This window comes from Mustela lutreola, chromosome 2 (assembly GCF_030435805.1).
Source record: "Mustela lutreola isolate mMusLut2 chromosome 2, mMusLut2.pri, whole genome shotgun sequence".
NCBI lineage: Eukaryota > Metazoa > Chordata > Mammalia > Carnivora > Mustelidae > Mustela > Mustela lutreola.
In genome coordinates this window covers 5,966,518-5,986,801 of record NC_081291.1, presented here as the reverse complement: position 1 = coordinate 5,986,801, position 20,284 = coordinate 5,966,518, and the positions used below count along the sequence as shown (strand labels likewise).

The following is a 20,284-nucleotide window of genomic DNA, read 5'->3' as shown; positions in this document are numbered from 1 at the left end:
TGATTTCCTTTTATGGAGAATTCTGAAAAAGTAACCCAACAGATATTTTTAAAGGAGGGCCTCAGACACCAGGAGGAAACTTCAGCCATGTTGTCCTGAAGGGTTCTTCATTTCTTGGCCCGCCCCCAGAACAGACTGCTACCAAGCCCAGGGAGAATGCCGGGGCTGGGGTTTGCCTCCATCCGCTGCCAGCCCAGGGAGGCCCAGGAGGGAAGTCCGTGGGGCTAGGGGCTATGAGAGGCTCAGGTGAGGTTAGAGACCTCCCTGGGTTGACAGGTAAGAGCCCTTCATGAAGTACAGAGCTGGGGGTGGGGAGTTCTGGGGGTTTGGGGGAGACATGGGACATCCAGCAGCAGTCAAGAACCTCACCAGGGCACCATACAGAAACGTTCCAGTTCTCCCTCTGGCACTGACTTTAGGGCAGGTCTAGCTGTCTCCTACCTGAATCTCAGTTTACTCCTCTATGAAATGGGCAAACAGTATCAACCTCTGCAGGCCACGGTGAAGGTGTAGAGAAATAAGCCCATGGCATCTGGTGACACTATAATAATCACAATAAAGACACCCCTACTTCTACTACAACAAACGCCCCGTTGCCAAGGCGCTAGAGTTTGCCTCCGGACATCTGGAAACAGAACCCCAAAGTGTAAACACGGATCTGAAGTCCCCATAGCCCCGGGCCTAGATCCAGAGAGGGGGCTCAGATTCTACAATTCTCCCTGGGGAGCACCTATGAACAGGGACCTCAAGGGACCCTCAGTCCTGTCACCCTCGACTCTCACTCCAAACCCCGTGCGCCCCTGGCATTTGACTGTCCAAGGCCGCACGGCCCCAGGGACTCCACTTTACAGAGGACCCGAAGAGGACGCGTGTCCCGTCTCCGGAGCGAGGTGGGCTCGGAGAAGACTAGGCACGGGTCCGAGGCGCGCTTGGGAGAGGCACCCGCGGCGGGGCGGGCACTGGGGCAAGGTTCCTCCGGCCCGGGGCCCGCACACGGGGCGCGGAACCGCGAGCCCAGGCGGGCAAAGGCCAAGGTCAGCGGCTTCCCGCCCCGCGCGGGGCCGAAGCTACGGTCCCGGCCACCCGCACCACCACCACCACCCCCACCCCCACGCACCGAGGAGGGCTCTGGGTCCACGGCGGTGGGCTCCATTTTGGCAAGGGGTCCCCTCCCCATCGCGCGGCTCCCCGCCCACTCCCGGGCCCCCCGACTCACCCTCTCCGGGGTACAGGTGGCCCGCGGCACCCAGCAGCAGCGCGGCCACCGCCACCAGCAGCGGCGCGGTCGCCGCCCCCCGCCCAGCCCCGGCGCCCATGGCTGCAGGAGCGCGGGGTCCCGGCGGATCAGAGCGCGCGGCGCCGGCCCGCGGGGGTCATGCTCCGAGGCGGCCGCCCGAGAGGCGCTGGGGGACGCGTGTCCTTCTGTTCCACGCCGGCGCCCCACCGGCCGCAGCCCCTCCCGGAAGGGCCCTAGAAACAGCCCCAGCAGGGGCGCGGGGCCTCGGCCTCTACAAATCCGGCGGCGCCGCGGCGGAGGCGGCCCCGACCCCGGACCGCCGCGGCCCGGGCCCCGTCCTGCGATCTCCCGGCCCGGAGCCCTTCGCTACGCCCCGGCCGCCCGGTTTTCGGCCCGGAGCGCTCTGGGCCACGATCTGCGCGCGCTGAGACAGACGGACGCGCGGACAGACAGACGCGCGGACGGCCGGGCGGGCACCTGGGCAGGCGAGTGGCGGGCGGGCGGGCGGCGGGAGCGAGGGCTGCTCGGCCCGTAAACAACGCGGCCCGTCAGCTGGGCCCCGTGCGGGTCGCGGGAAAAGGCGGCGCGGATCGGGACTGGGAAGGGACTCGGCGCCCGGGAGAGGCCCGGGAGGGGTGGAGGGAGGACCGCGAGAGGGAGGCGCCGCCCCGCCCCGCCCGCCAGCCTCCCCACCCCGGGCCCCAGCGCTCGAGGGCCCCCGGCGCGCCCTGGCCCAGGGGGCGCCCCGACACCCCGCGACTCGAGTCTCAGAGTTTGGAGGCGCCCCAGATGCCCAACCCATCGAGACGGATCCCTTCTTTAACGTTTTTGCTATTTCATTGCCTTGGACTTGGGGAGGTTCATCTTGATTTTTTTAAATATTTCATTAAAATACTGTTTATCTTGGTCACTGGGTTTTTTGGTACTCCCTTAAATGTTGCGCTCGCGTCACCCTCGCCCCAGTCCTGCCAGCGCGTCTCGTAGTAGACGCGCGGGCGCCCCCGCCCAGCGCCCGGGCCCTGGGGACAGCCACGTGCACGCGCGCCCAGTGCGCTCAGCGTCTCCGTGGCAGGGCTAAGGGAGGGTGCCTTAAGCGCGGCCTGTGGTTCAAGTTGGAGAAAAGGCACCTGGGAGAAGGTGCAGGATCTCGCCGAAGGGCAAACCAGGCCCCACAGAGCCGGGTTACCGCACAGGTGGACACACCCGCTTTCCAATACACGGACCCAGAGTCCGTGTGTGTCTGAATGTCTAGCAAATGTCATTCACGAATGGGGCATGACAGCGGCCAACCCACCTTGAGGGGCGGGAGGGGAAAGGGAAGGAGCCTTAAGACTAGAAAGCCAGAACCGAGTGGAATCGGGCTCCCTCTCCACTCACTTCCTATGCGGTCTTGGACGTGGGACACTCTCTCTCTCTCTCTCTCTCTCTCTCTCTCTCTCTCTCTCTCTCTCTCTGGGTTAGCCTCCTCTCTGTGATGGTAACCATACCTGCAGGTCAGATCTGACAAGGGACAAGAACAATAAAGCATGAGAAAGCACCCAGCACAATTCTAGGCAGAGGGCGCTCATTCTTCCTCCATTAAACAAATAGTCGTTTGCCAGGAGCTCAGCCCACTGTTCCTCTAACCCACCAAACCTACTCCTGGCCTCTGGCTCTTCCCTCTCCTGTCCCTCTAGCCTTCGCCCCCACCTCTGTGCTCCAACGCGCCTTCCCAGACCACGCTTTGCAAATGCCCCCCCCATCCCATTGTCCCCTTCCCTGTTACTGACATCACACCAGCACCTCCTGAAATTCTTTGGGTTTTCTGTGTATCTTCTCCCTTCCCCACTAAGCAGAAATTGTGCGGATCGTTTTCACCATGTTACACCGAGTGCCTGACCTAGCTGGTGCTTAATAAATATTTGCTGAATGGAAGAATCAACATACAATAAGTAACGAGGATTTACAATGAGCAAAATAAACACGCTAGGTTCCCTTATAGACCTCATAGTCTGGGGGGGGGGGGGCATTAATTAAACAACCCTGGGGGCATAAAGTGGGGTGTGGGTAGGGGGGATAGGGAAGGATCCTCCAAGGAAGTGAGTTTGGGCTGGAATCTGAAGGTGAGGAGGAGTCAGCATAGGAAGGAATGGGAGGGTTTCAGGTGGGGAGACCAGCATGAGGGGCCCAGTGGATGACAGGCATACCCAGGCACAAAGAGAGAAGGGATGGTGGACTCAGAGTCAGGGCTAGGAGGGGAAGAGCCTTGAATATACCACGTTAAGCCCCCTTCCAAACCGCCTTTATCCTAAAAGCAATGGGGAGCCGCTAGAGGGTTTACACAAAAGGGTTCACATAATCTGATTTTCTTTCTGAGAATCTTTCATCCTGTGCCATGAGGCAAGCATGGACCCAGGGATAACAAAGAGAAGGTAGCTGCAGTCCCGGGGTATCAGGAATTATGGGTACAACAGTGTTATCCTTCCTCCTTGTGCAAACCTGTCCAGAGCTGTGGGCTTCCCTCAGATCCACGGGAGCCCCCAAAAGCCACCACAGTTCCGGGTGGGAAGCACGTGCTGAAAAACACAAGGAAGGAAACACGCTGGCCTCTGGAAATCCTTCAGGACACAGGACTTGTGTGTTGACGAAAGGATCATTTCAGTTGTGACTTGGAAAGGAACACCCCGCCACTTCCAGAAACCACTTACTCTTTCTTTTGTAAAACCCCCCAGCTCCCCACCTCCCAAAAAATAGTCATCTAAAAATTGAAAGTCAACCTCTGCCTTTTAAACATTTTTGGAACAGGGGTGCCTGGGTGGCTCAGTGGGTTAAAGCCTCTGCCTTCGGCTCAGGTCATGATCTCAGGGTCCTGGGATCGAGCCCCACATCAGGCTCTCTGCACAGCAGGGAGCCTGCTTCCTCCTCTGCCTGTCTGCCTACTTGTGATCTCTATCTGTCAAATAAATAAATAAAAATTTAAAAAAAAAAAAACATTTTTGGAACAGAAGCAGAAAAACCAGGCTTTGGCACTTTCAAATAATTGATTCGGGTAATAACCATCTGCTAATATCAAAACTGATGGTTGTGGGGGGGCGCCTGGGTGGCTCAGTCAGTTAACCGTCTGCCTTCGCTTCAGGTCATGATCCCAGGGTCCTGGGATTGAACCCTGAACCAGGCTCCTTGCTCAGCAGGGAGTCTGCTTCTCCCTCTCCTACCCCCACCCCCGCTGCTTGTGCTCACTCTCTTTCTAATAAATTAATAAAAAATCTTAAAAAAAAAAAAAAGGAAACACATACTAAATGATTATAGGGATAAAGGGACAGAATGTCTGCAACTGACTTTCAAACCATTTCGAAAAAACAGACAAAGAAGGAGAGAACAAAGCAGATGTGATAAATTTTGACAAAATTTGTAAATCTGGTGAAGAGTGTGGACATAGAGATTTGCTGTACTTTGCATGGAGTCTAGTATCATCTCAAAATCAAGAGTTTTAAATTTTGAAAAACTATTTTGGCTGGCCGGTTAGTTAGTTGGTAGAGTATGTGACTCTTGATCTCAGGGTTGTGAGTTCAAGCCCCATGTTGGATGTGGAACGTACTTTAAAAAAACAAAAAACCGTTTGGGGCTTTTTTATTTCACTTTGTTTTTGTTAGCCTGGCTTTGGTTTGACATTTAAATACATTGTACTTGGAACTGTATGATCTCAAGAGAAAGAAAGCTTGGTTCATTGTTCATGAGTATAGACAACGAACACTTTTCCTGCCCATGAAATGGCGCTTGGGGAGACCTTACCCTCAACCTGCTGGGGGCCTTCTCTTAGCAGGTCCTTCTCGTGCAATCATCTTCAATCTAGCTGTTTTCCATTTCACTGAAGCAGGAAAATAAATGTAAATCCAGACTCCTATGTTGTCATGGAAACCTGATTTAATACATTACGCTTAGGAGTCAGGAGGCAAAAAGAAAAAAAATTACAGACTGCGTTCATTTGAGAATAACAGTGCAAAAACTCAGCATGGAGAATTTACTAACAGAACCAAGCAAATTAAAGCACGCACACTCGCGCACATACACACACACACACACAGCACCAACGGCAGGATCAGGTGGAACCAGGAGTGCACACATGGTTCAATGCTAGGAAGTCTAGCCATCAAGATCACCGTTCTAATAGATCAAGGAGGGAAGTCTCATGACCCCCACGACCAAACTACAAATGTATTTGATGAATTCAGCAGCCATTCACAAATGAAACCATAACACACTACAATGTGGAAATATTGTTTCATAATTTCAAAGTAGGGAGTATCTCATTAAGCAAGGCACAAGTCCCAAATCTAAAATCCAAAAATAACAAATTTGGCTATGCAAAAACAGATTATATGAATAGCAAAAAAAAAAAATCATACATAAGGTCAAAAATCAGATTTGTAAAAGTGAGGAAAAAAAATTTAAGTCAGAAAAGATTAAATGACAAATAAAAGCCATGCATTATACTATATTACAAAATACAGGTGACCTCGTGGCGCAATGGTAGCGCGTCTGACTCCAAAATACACAAAACATAGCTTTTCTTTTTCAGTGAGATAAAACCCCAAATTCTTGTTTGCCACAATTTAAATGGCAAAGGACGTGAATAGACAGCTCACAGAGACAGACTGCTGAAAAGAAAAAAAGAAAATACAAAAGGGATTTAAACATAAAAGAGGATGTTCAGCTTTCTTCATGCTTATAGATATGCCCACATCACCTTCACTGAATCTGCCAACAATCAGAAAAACAGGCTAACACAATATGAACATCTGTGAGAAAGCAGACTCTCTTGTAATCACTGGTACAAATCAGGTCAATCAATGGGAGGCGATTTGGCAATGACTTTCAACAAGTAAATTTCACTGACCCTTTCCACCTCTCACCCCATTTCCAGGAATTTATATGCTGCATAGGTGTACTCCCGTAAGTGTAAAAAAAAAGAAAAAAAAAAAAATATATATATATATATATATTCACAAGGATAGTCATTGCAACAAAACCTAGAATCAATCTAAATAACTTTTCCCCCCAAGAAACAGAGACCTATACATTTTCTCAAAATACTTAATCAATTCAAATATTTCAAAATTTTCTTTTTCTTTTTCATCTCGTAAACCATTCACATGGGGTTTGTATCAACGAGTTATGGTAACTTGCAATCTTCTCATATTTTTTCATGGGTTTTCTTGTTTCTTTTATTTTTTTCAGCTTGAGATTATAAAGTTAGGTGACATTGGTATAAGAAAACAATCGTCTTGGGGGCACCTGCGGGGTACAGTCAGTTGAGCATCTGACTGTTAGTTTCAGCTTGGGTTGTGATCTCAGGGTAGTGGGTTCAAGGTGGGAGTGTGGCTTGGCTCCCTGCTTGGTGCAGAGTCTGCTTAAAAGACTGTCTCCCTCTCCCTCTGCCCCTCGCCTCTGTGCTCTCACTCTCTCTCTCAAATAGATAAATAAATCTTAAAACAAAAGAAGAAGAAGAAAAGAAAGAAAGAAAAGAAAGGAAAGGAAAGGATCACTTCGAACTTATGAAAACAGAGCAGAGTGGTTAGTTACCAGGGCTGGGGAGGGGAGCATTAGGGGACACCATTTAAGGATACAAATTATAACTAGCAGATATAAAGCTCTGGAGTTTTAATGCACAACAGTGATTATAGTCGCCAATACTGGGTTAGAAACTGCAAAGTTGCTAAGAGACTAAATCTTAACAGTTCTTAACAAAAATAAATAGGTGACATGATAAAGAAGTTAGCTAATGCTGCTGTGTTAATATCACGATATATGAAGGCATCAAACCAACACCCTGCACAACTTAAATTTATACCACATTATATGTCAATATATATCTCAATTTTTAAAAGCCTAAAAAGGGGGGAAAAGAGAGAGAGAGAGCAGACATGCTCACACAGCTTGATGTCTGTCCGTCCTGCTCCCCTTGGGGGTGTGTTTTCCACTTCCCCCGGGGCTCTATGATTCTTAAAACCTCCATTTCTAACCCGTATTCAAATATACTGTTACTGTTTTGAATCTTTTTTATTATTATTATTGTTATTGTGGTAAAGGGCATATAACAGAAATTACCATTCTAGCCATTCTTAACATGTACAATTCAGGGATATTTAGTAAATTCATAATATTGTGCAACCATCACACTAGCTCCAAATTTTTTTTTCCATGCCCCAAATTGAAAGCCCATACCCATTAAGGAACCGCGTCTCATTTCCCCTCCCCTCAGCCCCTGGCAACCACTAATCTGCTCTCTGTCTCTCTGGGTTCGCCTATTCTGGACATTCCATATAAATGGAATCATGTAACATGTGACCTTTTGTGACTGGTTACTTTCACTACTTAGGATAAGGCTTTCAAGTTGCATCCATATTATAGCACGGATTAGACCTTCCTTCCTTTTTATGGCTGAATGATATTCCCTTATCCGTTGCAGTTTGAATCATCAGACCCGCTTCCCACACTCCCACCTTGAACCTACCCTTGAACCCACACTTTCTGAAGGCTGCCGTGTCCCAGAGGCACAGCCCCTGGGGTATTTCTGACTAAGGGGCTCCTCCTGGCTTCTGAGGTTACTAACTGCAGAGCTGCGGTCAAGAATGTAGCTTCCTTTAGTTTCAGAGAATTTAGATACTAGCTGGACTGAAGGAATAAAATGCTTAGAAGATGGGAAAGCCTCTATGGGGAACTATTTGTACCTGAATAAAACAAAAAAAGAATATTAAGGGAGCATTGCCAATTCATTTGCAAGTGTGGGCACCGAGGTGTTTGCCTCTCCTCCCTCTGTGCTTCCTTCCAGTGCAGCTTCCGAGAAAGGGAAAAGGCATGACAGAACGCACCTGAAACATGTCTATTTCTCAAAAGCATTTCTTTTCACACTGCAAGGTACAGGACCGTTTCCCACTGGCAGAGGGTGGGTTACCTGAGTCTGGGTAGAAACATCATACATAAAAAGTAATAATTCAAAGAAAACTTCCTAACATAAATAAATAACAGGAAAGTAGCCAGTGGGACACCATGACCTTTTTAGCAAAAGGATGAGTTGTCTATCTGTACTAAGACGAAGAAAATCTGCAAGATGTATACTATTTTTATACAAGAAAGTTAAATGAAGACTAGGGTAAGGGAAATACGACCGTCTGTGGGGTTTTTAAAAAGATTTTATTGATTTATTTGATAGAGATTACAAGTAGTCAGAGAGGCAGGTCTAGAAAGAGGAGGAAGCAGGTTCCCTGCTGAGCAGAGAGCCCAATGTGGGGCTCGATTCCAGGACCCTGAGACCATGACCTAAGCCAAAGGCAGAGGCTTTAACCCACTGAGCCACCCAGGTACCCCATGACCATTTGTGTTTTAAAAGAGAGTGTGAGGGGCGTGAGTCCAGCATAGGGCTCTCTGCTCAGTGGGGGAGCCTGCTTCCCCCCTCTCTCTCTGCCTGCCTCTCTGCCTACTTGTGATCTCTCTCTCTCTGTCAAAATAAGTAAATAAAATCTTTAAAAATAAAAAGTAAAAGAGAGCGTGAGATACAGCAACACCAGTTAACATACACCTATCCCCAGACAGTTCTAGATGCATGAAATTTCTCTCAAATAATACACAGGAAACTGGCTAACCTTTTTCTGTTTGGAGTGTTTAAACCGTGTATGTTAATTGCCTTTTCAAAATTCATCATGAGACAGAGACATTTTTTCAGAATAACATCACCATATCTACCACATGAAATAAAATAAATACAGAGGAAAAAACGTTAACAGTCTCTGACCCATTAAAAGAAAACCATGGTACTTTATAGGGAGACGTAAAGTAGAACTTAAAAACAGGACACTGTGTGGGGCATTCCCTCTGCTTCCCAAAATATATATAAATCCAATTTAATATCAAGATTTATAAATAAAAGAATATATGAAAATTATTCTGAAGTTCGTCGAGGGGAGAGTTTCTCAAGCTTGGGACGATGGACATGTAGAGCCAGATCATTCTTTGTCATGGGGACTGTCCTACACACTTCAGGATGCTCGGTGGCATTCCTGGTCTCTATGTCAACAGCACGGAACCATGTGTGACAACCCAAATTGTCTCCAGACATTGCCAAGTATGCCCCGACCGCAAACTCCTGGCTGGGAACCACTGATGGAAAAAATAATGAAATCAGCACCGAGAAGAAAATCTGGAGAAAAAAGGTAATCAGGACGGCAATAACGCTTTCGGATATTCAAATGTTAAAGAGCTAAAATGAATTCAGAATTCAAATAGGCACAAGTATAGGCAGGCTGTTGAATCAATGTTTCAGAAGGACTAACCTGGAAATAGACCTCATTTTTAAATAATTGATCTTAAAAGCGTCTCGCAATTGGGGCGCCTGGGTGGCTCAGTGGGTTAAAGCCCCTGCCTTTGGCTCAGGTCATGATCCCAGGGTCCTGGGATCGAGTCCCGCATCGGGCTCTCTGCTCAGCAGGGAACCTGCTTCCTCCTCTCTCTCTTTGCCTCTGCCTACTTGTGATCTCTGTCTGTCAAATAAATAATAAAATCTTTTAAAAAAAAAAAAAAAGTGTCTCGCAATCCGTCCGAGTTGGAAAGGAAAATTTTCTCCAATACCGTCATTCAATAAATGGAGCTGAGATAATTGTTTGGTAATTTGAGAAGGAAATCTATAAAGTCTTTAATGAGTGTATTTAAAGGCTTGATCTAGGGGCACCTGGGTGGGTCCGTCGGTTGAGTATCGCATTCTTGATTTTGGCTCAGGTCATGATCTAAGGATCAGGACCCTCATTGGGCTCTGTGCTCAGTGGTGAGTGGGTTTGAGGATTCTCTCTATCCCTCTTCCTCTGCCCCTCCCCCTGCTTGTGTGTGCTCTCTCTCAAATAAATAAATCTTTTTAAAAAATAATAAATAGAAGCTAGATCGAAAACGGAGTTTAAATCTAATTTGCCACATTAAAAATTTGCTACACTTGGATTGTTCTCTCCTGTTAGAACAATCTGGATGAATATAAAATTGGGTGTAATCGCCCAAGAGAAAGCAATTGCTAAGCATATCACCAAAAAACATAACAAAAACGTCAGATTTCACTCCGTGAAAGTAAAAACATCTATGTATACAAAAAGAAGTACCAAAATGAAAACAGAATAAGCAGCAGAATGAGGAACTATATTCCCCAAAAAAGACACGAAAGGGGTCCGTATCTATATATGAACCCTATATAGACAGAGGGTGTTCTCAAGTTGATAAGGGTTCCACTTTCCAGATAACAAGCAAGTGGTATTAAGGGACTCTTTCCAAGAGAAAATAAAACTGCCAAGGGGCCAAATGTTCAGTTTTATTTCTCACCAAAAATAACAAGTAGATGCCAGTGTCCGCCTGGTAAATTCACCAGTTTAAATATAGGATACAAAGAGACAAGAAGATTACTGTATGATCCAGTAATCCCACTCTAAGATATATACCCCAAAAGAATTGAAGGCGGGAACTCTAACAGATGGTTTTAACCAATGTTCACAGCAGCCTTGTTCACAGTAGCCAAAAAGGTGGAAACAACCCAGTGTCCATTGATGGATGAATGGATAAGACACAGAGATGCATTCGTACGTGTAGTAGTATGCAGCCTTAGAAAGGAATGATGGGCGGGGCGCCTGGGTGGCTCAGTGGGTTAAAGCCTCTGACTTCCGCTCCGGTCATGATCTCAGGGTCCTGGGATCAAGCCCCACATTGGGCTCTCTGCTCAGCGGGGAGCCTGCTTCCCCCTCTCTCTCTCCTGCCTTTCTGCCTACTTGTGATCTCTCTGTCTGTCAAATAAATAAATAAAATCTTTAAAAAAAAATAAAAAAGGAATGATGGGCGCCTGGGTGGCTCAGTCATTAAGTGTCTGCCTTTGGCTCAGGTCATGGTCCCAGGGTCCTGGGATCGAGCCCCACATCAGGCTCCCTGCTCCATGGAGAGCCTGCTTCTCCCTCTGCCTCTCTCTCTCTCTCTCTCTCTGTCTCGAATGAATGAATGAATGAATAAAATCTTAAAAAAAAAATAAAAAGGAATGGCATCCTGGCACCTGCTACAATAGGGATGAAACGTGAAGATATGCTGAACGAAATAAGCTAGGCACAAAAGGACAAATAGTGTATGACTGCACCAGTACAAAGTATTACAGTAGTCAACTTCAGTTACCAGGGCTGACAGTGGAAGGGGGATGATGGGTAGTTGTTTAACTGTACAGAGTTTCAGCTTGGGATAATAAAAAAAAGTTCTGGGCGTTTGCTAAGAGAGTAAAATGCAAGTGTTCTCACCACCAAAAAATGGAACAAAACAAAAAAACGTAGCTCTGTGAGATGATGGCTGTGTTAATTAAACGGGGTTGTGGTGATCCTTTCACAAAGTGTACCTATGTCAGAAAATCACATTGTATACTTTAAATGTACACAGTTCTACTTGTCAATTACATATCAGAGAAGCTGGGGGAGAAAGGTCTGGAAATGGATAGTGATGACAGTTGCACAAAGATAGCGATGTATTTAAGGTCATCGAACTGTACATTTAAAAATGGTTAAAATGGCAAGTTTTATATTTTACTATGATTTTTTATTTTTTCTTTTTTTAACCATGATTTTTTAAAGCAACGACAACAACAAAACCCTAAAAGGAGGGTCCTTAAGTGCATATTCCTTAGTGAAAAAAAAAAAATTCTGCAAAGGCTACAGACTGTATGATCCCAACTATATGACATTCTGAAAAAAAAAAATGAAATTACAGAGAGAGTAAAAAGATCAGTGGTGGGGTGCCTGGGTGGCTCAGTGGTTTAAACCTCTGCCTTCGGCTCAGGTCATGATCTCAGGGTCCTGGGATCGAGCCACACATCGGGCTCTCTGCTCAGCGGGGAGCCTGCTTCCTCCTCTCTCTCTGCCTGCCTCTCTGCCTACTTGTGATCTCTCTCTATCAAATAAATAAAAATCTTAAAAAAAAAAAAAAAAAAGATCAGTGGTTGCAGAGGGGCTCAGGGCAAGTGGGGAGGGATGACCAGGTGAAGCACAGCGGCTTGAGGGGCAGTGAAACAATTATTTTAAAAATATATATTTTATTTATTTATTTGACAAACAGATATCACAAGTAGGTAGAGAGGCAGGCTCCCTGCTGAGCAGAGAGACCGACATGGGGTCTCGATCCCAGGACCCCTAGGATCATGACCTGAGCTGAAGGCAGAAGCTTTAACCCACTGAGCCACCCAGGTGCCCCGAAACTGTTCTGTACAAGACTGTAGTGGTGACTTCATGTCTTTATACATTTGTCAAAACCCAAAGAAGAGGGGCATCCGGGTGGCTCAGTCAATTAAGCAACTGCCTTGATTTGACTCAGGTCATGATCTCAGGGTCTTAGGATTGAGCCCCATGTCAGGCTCTCTGCTCAGCAGGGAGTCTACTTTTCCCTCTCCCTATGCCCCTCCCCCTCCAGTCTGCTCCCTCTCCCTCTGCCCCTCCTCCTGTGGCTCCTGTATGTGTGCTCTCTCTCTCAAATAAATAATATCATTACCAAAAAAAAAAAAAAAAGAAGAAGAAGAAGAAGAAGAAGAAGAAGAAGATACAATGTCAAGAGTGAACCTTGTGCAAACTATGGACCTTTGTTAATAATAATGAATCATTGTTGGCTCATTTGTTGTGACCAATGTTATCATCCTAATGCAAGATGTTCATAATATGGGAAATTGAGGGGAGAGGGAGAAAATGGGGTACAGGAATTCTCTGTATTTTCTGCTCAATTTTTCTGTAAATCTCAAACTACTCTAAAAATTTTACAAAACAATTATTTTAAGTTTTAAGGTCATTTTTAAAAAAGAAAATAAAAGAACACCCTTGGGACACCTTAGCCAACTGGCATCACTGTGCTGCAGTGAAGAGTTTGGGGGTGGGAGTGATCAAGAAACCCCTTTTCTGTCTCTGAACTGTTCCCAGGGAGGGCATTTGCCAGCTCTGACCTTGAACTCCACATCCTCATGCCCAGTGCTGACTCAGAGGCGAACCCCATCAACTCCAAGATCCCCACTCCATCCCATTTCTGGCTGACTGACAGCCCCTTAACTTAAGGTTTACTGTACCATCTCCAGTTCTGGGTTCTGAAGTCACCTCCTGATCCTTCGTTTAACAAATACTGATTGAGGGGTTCCTAGGTGGCTCAGTCAGTTAAGCATCAGACTTTTGAATTTTGGCTCAGGTCATGGGATCCAGACCGATGTTGGGCTCAGTACTGGGGGTGGAGCCTGCTTAAGATTGTCTCTCCCTCTCCTTCTGCCCCTCCCTGTCCCTGACGCATGAGCGCTCTCTCTCTCTCTCTCTCTCTCTCTCTCTAAAAAAAAAAAAAAAAAAAAAAATTAATTGAGCATCTACAAGGTCCCAGACTGAGTATATCCACCCCCTATTAGTACTGTAGCAAATTACAATACACTTGGTAGCTTAAAATAACACATTAATTATATCATAGTTAGGGAGATCCTACCTCCAAAACCATCTGGCTAAAGCTAAAATCAAGGTTCCTGCAGGTTCTTCTTCCTTCTGGAGGTTCTAGGAGAAAATTCATTTCTTTGCCTTTCCCGGCTTCTGGAGGCTGCCTTCGTGCCTTGGTTCCTATCACTCATCCATCTGCAAAGCCAACAATGTCAGGCCCAGTCCTTCTCACCTCACCATGTCTCTGGGTTTTTTTTGTTTTGTTTTGTTTTGTTTTCCCTCTGCTGTCTCCCTCCCTCCCGTTTAAGGACGCTTCTGATTAAGGATCCTACGGATAATCCAGGGTCTTCTCCCCACCTCCGGGTCCGCTGATGAACCACCTCGATGCCCCTTGCCTGGCAGCCTCACATATGCCCAGGTTCCGGGGATTAGGAAGTAAACATCTTTGGAGGCGCGGTTATTCCGCTCACCGCGTGGCGGATGTGGCCTTCAGTGAAACAAACAAGCTTGTCTGCCCTCATTTGTAGAGGTGACCGTCTAGTGGCAGAAAATGGGGGGGGGGGGGATAATGAAGATAACGCAGATAGCAGTGAGTACCGTGGACAAAATAAAACAGCAGGATCTGAAAAGAATAAAAACACCGCACGCTGGAGGGCGGACGAAGAGCCTGGCAGCGTACCGCGCCAGGCCCTCTTGCATCGAGGAGAAGGCAAATGTGGTGTCCTCTTGGATGCTGCTTGCTTCTCCGTGAATGCCGCCACCACTAGTCTGGAGAAAGAGAACCTCGAGCATATCGTCTTTGATAAGAGTAATTCCGCCACCATCTCTAATGACAAAGGCGGTCAGCGAGGATCCAAGCAACAAGCCGCTCAGGTGCGGGCAGAGGGGGGCGTACCGAGTAAGGAACAGGTGCACGGGGCCTCGGAGGTGGAGAACGAGAGGAAACGCATGGGTTCTATGGGCCAGGCTTAAAGGGGAGATGGAAATTGAGGCTGCGGGGAGGGAGGGGGACCCCCGTCCTTGGAGTCACGTTGTCGACCCCGCCAGGTTCTACCTGCAACATCCGTGGAGAAACTGAACGCTTCTCACCAACTCCTCAGTCCCCAAACTAATTCACCCGGACTAGCACAGATACCATCGAACCCCACACCCTGTACCCCCACCCCCCACCCCCGTTTCCTGAATCCCGCGGGTTGTCCTCCCCGAAGGAGCCACCAGAGGGCACCTGTGAGCACCCAAGTCGGGTCCTGCCTTTCTCTGTTCACAGCTTCCCAGGGCTCCCACCTCCGGGAGCAAGGGCATTTGAGTCCTCAGGCCACAAGATCCTGCAGGACCTGCCCTTGTGCCCTGCCTGCCCTCCTCTCCTCCCTGTCTCTCCCTCGCTCACTCCGCTGCAGCCACACAACCTCCTCTCCATTCTTCCAATGCACCTGACTCGGTGCTGCCCCAGGACCTTTGCACAGGATTGTGCCCTCTGCCTAGAACAACTTTTACCACAAAAGAGTGGCTTAATGCCACAGAACTATAGAGCTAACATGGCTTAAATGGTAAATTTCACGTTACGTATATTTTACTACGATATGAAGGCAGAAATCAATTTAAATAATCCAGGTGAAGAAAAGATTACTAAGTAAATAAGAGTATTGTGGCAGTCGAGGAGGTGAGACTCCCTCACAGACACACTCATCGAGTTAGTAACACTGAGGTTCCATTCACAGTGCACACCGTGATGATCTGTTGTCATTCCCATCTTACAGGGAACTGAGGCATGGCAGGGAAACTGAGGCACGGCAGTGCAGTTCACACAGCTGGCAAGGGAGCAAGGGTGAAAGCTAGATTCTGAACGCAGGCATCCTTAACCACATGCCCTGGTCTTCCTTCCTAGTCTCTTCTCAGGCTGTACACTCGTTCTGAAATTATTGGAGGCTTCCTACGTGCCAGGCATTGAACCAGATCCTTCACATGCATGTGGCAGATCATATTAAGGTGTTGGCCTTAATATGGTCAAGGTGTTGGCCTCCTCCACAGTGGCTCTGACCTCATCACTCCCCAGCTCAAACCTCCTATGGCTCTCCACCACCCTCAGGCTAAAAGCTAAGTTTACCTTAGCATGACCTTCAAGGCTCCAGGCAAACTCAGAATCTTATTTATTTTTAAAATTTTATTTATTTATTTATTTGACAGAGAGAGAGAGCACTCGCACGAGCAGGAGGAGCAGCAGGCACAGGGAGAGGGAGAAGCAGGCTCTCCACTAAGCAAGGGAGCCCAAGGCGGGGCTCGATCCTAAGACCCTGGGATCGTGATTGGAGCTGAAGGCAGACGCTTAACCGACAGAGCCTCCCAGGTGCCCCTCAGAAACTTCTTTTCCTCTCTCCCCCCAGCCAAGCATCCTTTGCTCTGGCCATTCCTGACTCTGCAAGAGGCAAGCACAACGAATGTTTTCCAGACTCAGAACTGCATCCCGGGGGCTCCCAGCTCCATTAGGCCAGCTGTGTTTCTCTCTGTTTCTACAATGCCTGGTGCTCACCTCTGTCCCAGGGAACGTTGCCGGCAGATCCTTCTTTAGCATATCCAATGAGCTTGAAAGCTGAAGGCGGGGGCCCCTGAGTGGCTCAGATGGTTAATTAAGATGGTTAAGCACCTGCCTTCAGCTCAGGTCCTGATCTCTAGGTCCTGGGATTGAGCCCTATGTCAGGCTCCCAGCTTAGCAGGGAGTCTGTGTCTCCCTCTGCCTCTCCCTCTGCTTGTGCTCTCTGTCTCCCTCTCTCCCTCAAATGAATAAATAATATCTTTTTAAAAATAAATAAAGCCCAACTCTGATTTTAAAAAAGAAGAAGGAAGCTGAGAGCAGAGCTGTGTATCATTTCAGACACTACTGTCTCCAAGTGTTAGAAACCCCAACTAGAAGCGGCTTAAATCTTAAGAAACAAGTACTCTATGATCTCACTTACAAAGAATCTAAAAAGGCTGAAATCAGAAAAACAGAGTAGGATGGTGATTACCAGGGGTGGGCGGGGAGCTGGGGAGATGATGCTTTAAGGGTACAAAGTTGCAACTAGCAGATAAATAAGGTCTGGAGATCTAATCTGCGACGTAATGATAATAGTCAACAATGCGTGTTATAAACTTCAAGGCAGCTGCGAGATTAGATCTTAATTGTTCTCCCCACAAAAAAGAAATTATAATTATATAACATGACGCTACCAGGGGTAATCATATTGCATTATATAAATGTATCAAATCAACATGCCGTACACCTTAATTTTACACGATTATGTTTCATTTAAAAGAAAAACCTTAAGGGGACATGTTATGTCTTGGAAGGAGGAGTTTTGATGTTGGGTGGCTCCTGGGCTCCTAAATTCAGTAGAGTCGGCACTCGGATTCTTTCCATGTTTCTGCCCATCCATTTGTAGCATGTCGAGTGAACAAAGATGTTGAGTTCAGCTTGGAGATGTGCTGAGTCGGGGGGGGGGGGGAATACCCAGGAGGAATATCCAGGAGGCGGGTAGATATCAGAGTCCAGAGTGAGACAGGAGACACAGTCATCCCTACACCAAAGTGGAGGATCAGACCCTTGGAGAGTATGTGGAGCAAAAAACTGGCTTTTCCCAGCAGTTTTGAAGCACCTACTGCATATACCAGCACTCTCTGGGCTCTGGGGATTCAGTGATTCCATGGGGTGGGTTCTCCCAGAGGCAGACCCCAAGCCAAGAACTTGGATGCAAAGATTTATTAAAGAGGAGCCTGCATCCTATGGGGAGCCCTGCAGCATGAATCGCGTCTCAGAGTCTGTTCTGTCTGAACTTCTGCACTCGTCTGTCATGACAGGTAAGGAGGTGGGAGGCTTCTAGGCACTTCTGGCTCACCTCTGGGAGAGCCACTCCAGAACCAAGGACAGCACTGAAAGCCACAGGTTGAGCTCTCAGTAGGAAAGCATGAGGGGGCAGGGTGGGGGGACGAGCCCACAGAGCTGGAGAGAGACCTGGGTGGGCATCAGCAAGTCCATGTCCAAGTCCACGGTACCACTTCTCTGGGTGTGATTTCAGACGAGTCCCCTCACTTCTCTAGACCCCGTTATGCATAACCTCATCTTTAAAAGGTCACCTACCTTATACATTCATTCTGCAAATATTACTGAGCGCCTACTGTGTGCCAAGACTGGGAATCCAGAGGTAAACAGAGCAGTTGAAGCCTCCTTTTCTCATGTGGCAGGGGAGGGAAACACACAATAAACAAAATGAGTAACTGACCTATATGAAGTCCATTGGGCTGGGATGTCCACCACGGAGTAAAATAAACCAGAGATAGAGATGTTGCCAGCCAGTGGTTTAGAGAGTGAAACTTTATATAGGAAGATCCAGACGGCCTCTCTGATATGGCAGCACTTGAGCAGAGATCAGAAAGGAGTGAGGGAGGGAGTCGTGTGGGTTTCTAGAGGAAGAGCATTCAAAGAATCGTCCGTGCAAACTAGTAGTCAGTGCAAAGGTCCTGAGGCAGGTGCTGACTTGCTGGAGGATGAGCAGGAGGCTGGTGTGGCTGAAGCAGAGTGAGAGGCAGTCAGTTAGATGAGTAAGAGAGGATGTTCACACACCACAGGGTCTCATAGCCCATTGTAAGAACTTCAGATCTGACTCCTACATCTGTGGATTATTTAATTTGGATTAAATGAGATAAGGCAGGGTATACACTTAACACAGAGGCTGGCACATAGCAAATGTTCAGGAAACACCTGCTAAGGATTATTTCTGGAGACCATCAACAGAAAAGAGTATGGAGCCTTCTGTGAATTGCAATGAAAAAATGGAACATCATAAATAGTAATAAAATAATTATCTAGTAATTAAATAAATAGTAATAAAATAATTATCTCCCACCATCACCACCAGGCTATTGACAGTCAATGAAACTCCTAGAACTCAGCCCCACCCTTACAGTTCTCTGATGTGGCCTGACCTCTGGCCCAAGGAATGGGTCTGTCTGAGACCTCAGAGCACGTTCCCAGCCCAGAAGAATCCAAAGGACAGTTTTGAAGTCACATCTGCAGTCCACCATGAGGCACATCAAAAAAAAAAAAAAAAAACAGTAGCAGATAAACTGACTCTGTTCTGAGTAGGTCCCCACACCCCACCCTGCCCTAAATGGAAAGCTCTCCTTGGCTGAGATACGTAAAGGTGCTCGATGGCACAGGAAGAAAAAGGAAATAAAATGATTCCAAGTGAGGAATTCAGACAGTTAGGATAGTCAGTTAGGTAAACCCCAATGTTTTAGTCCTGTCTTGTTCCCTTATGTAGCTGTCTCTGGACCTCAGTTTCCACGTCTGTAAAATGGGCATTCTGGCTTAATGACCGATGATTCAGAGATCGCTCCCTCCACCTTGTGCCTCTGTGGTCCCTGGGATCTCTGCACACGATTGTTGCAGCATTCCCTGAAGGGGGAGAGGGGGGGAAAACCCAGCTGTCCATCTACAGGGGACTAAGTAAATAAATACTAAAAAACATTCATGTTGTAGAACAAGGGCCAGTTTTTGTAAATAAAGTTTTATTGGCACAAAACCACACCCATTTGTTTCTGTATGGCCTGTGACTACTTTGGCGCGATGACAGCGGAGGTGAGTGGTTGTCACAGAGATCATTTGGACCTACAAAGCCTAAATACTTACTCTCTGGCCCTTTAAGAAAGTTGGCCAAGTCCTGCTACAGAATATTACACCACCCTTAAAAGTAGCATGCCAAGTCTTGTTTTCCCAGATTGTGACATGGAAGGAGGAACATGATCTATGATTATGGCCAAAAAAAAAAAAAAAAGTGCAGAAAATTGTGCATAGTACAGTTCCATGTGTGCAAAATATATAGGTATGATTTATTTATTTGAGTACAGGCAGAGAACCCTAGGAAAAAACCATACTGGTGTTCATGTGTGTTTAGAGCATTCTGGAATGATATACAAATGGTAATTTTCACAGTTAGAATCACAGTACCTTTGCTTTATCCGTTTGTTCTTCAGTACACATCTGGGTTGCTTCCACCTTTCGGCTCTTGTGAATAATGCCGCTATGAACATGGGTGTGCAAATATTTCTTAAGCGCCTGCCTTCAGTTTTGTTGAGTATGTACCCATAAGTGAAATTGCTAGATCACGTGGACAATTCTATTTTTAATTTTTTGAGGGACCACCATACTGTTTGCCATAGTATCTGTAGTATTTTACATTCCTATGAGCAAGACGTAGCTTTTAAAATGGAATACAGGGGCGCCTGGGAGGCTCAGTGGGTTAAGCATCTGTCTCCGGCTCAGGTCATGATCCCAGGGTCCTGGGATCAAGCCCCATATCAGGCTCCCTGCTCAGCGGGAAGCCTGCTTCTCCCTCTCCCTCTCCCACTCCCCTTGCTTGTGTTCCCTCTCTCGCTGTGTCCCTCTCTGTCAAATAAATTTTTTAAAAGACTTTTTTAAAAAGTTCAAGAAATAGGTAAAGATATCCAAAAGAGATGGAAAATATCCTAGTCATTCCATAAACAGCCCAACCCTGATACAAAAGTGACAACCTAGAAAAACATTTGAAGACCAAGCTCCCCAAGTATATATGTATGTGTATACACACACACACACACACACACA

At 47.0% G+C, this 20,284-nt stretch overlaps 1 protein-coding gene across 4 annotated transcripts in view; it reads right to left on the bottom strand.

The window, feature by feature from the left end:
* The window catches only part of INSR (insulin receptor), a 127,771-nt gene extending 125,952 nt beyond the window's left edge, over positions 1–1,819 (bottom strand). For 2 of the 4 annotated variants that reach the window (XM_059159852.1, XM_059159855.1), the window contains exon 1: positions 1,217–1,817. In XM_059159852.1, the coding sequence (XP_059015835.1) occupies positions 1,217–1,316 (100 nt within the window). In that variant the 5' untranslated portion in view covers positions 1,317–1,817. Of the gene's footprint in view, positions 1–1,216 lie in introns of all 4 variants that reach the window. The other 2 variants (XM_059159853.1, XM_059159854.1) reach the window with 2 other exon arrangements.
* Between the last annotated feature and the right edge of the window lie 18,465 nt (positions 1,820–20,284).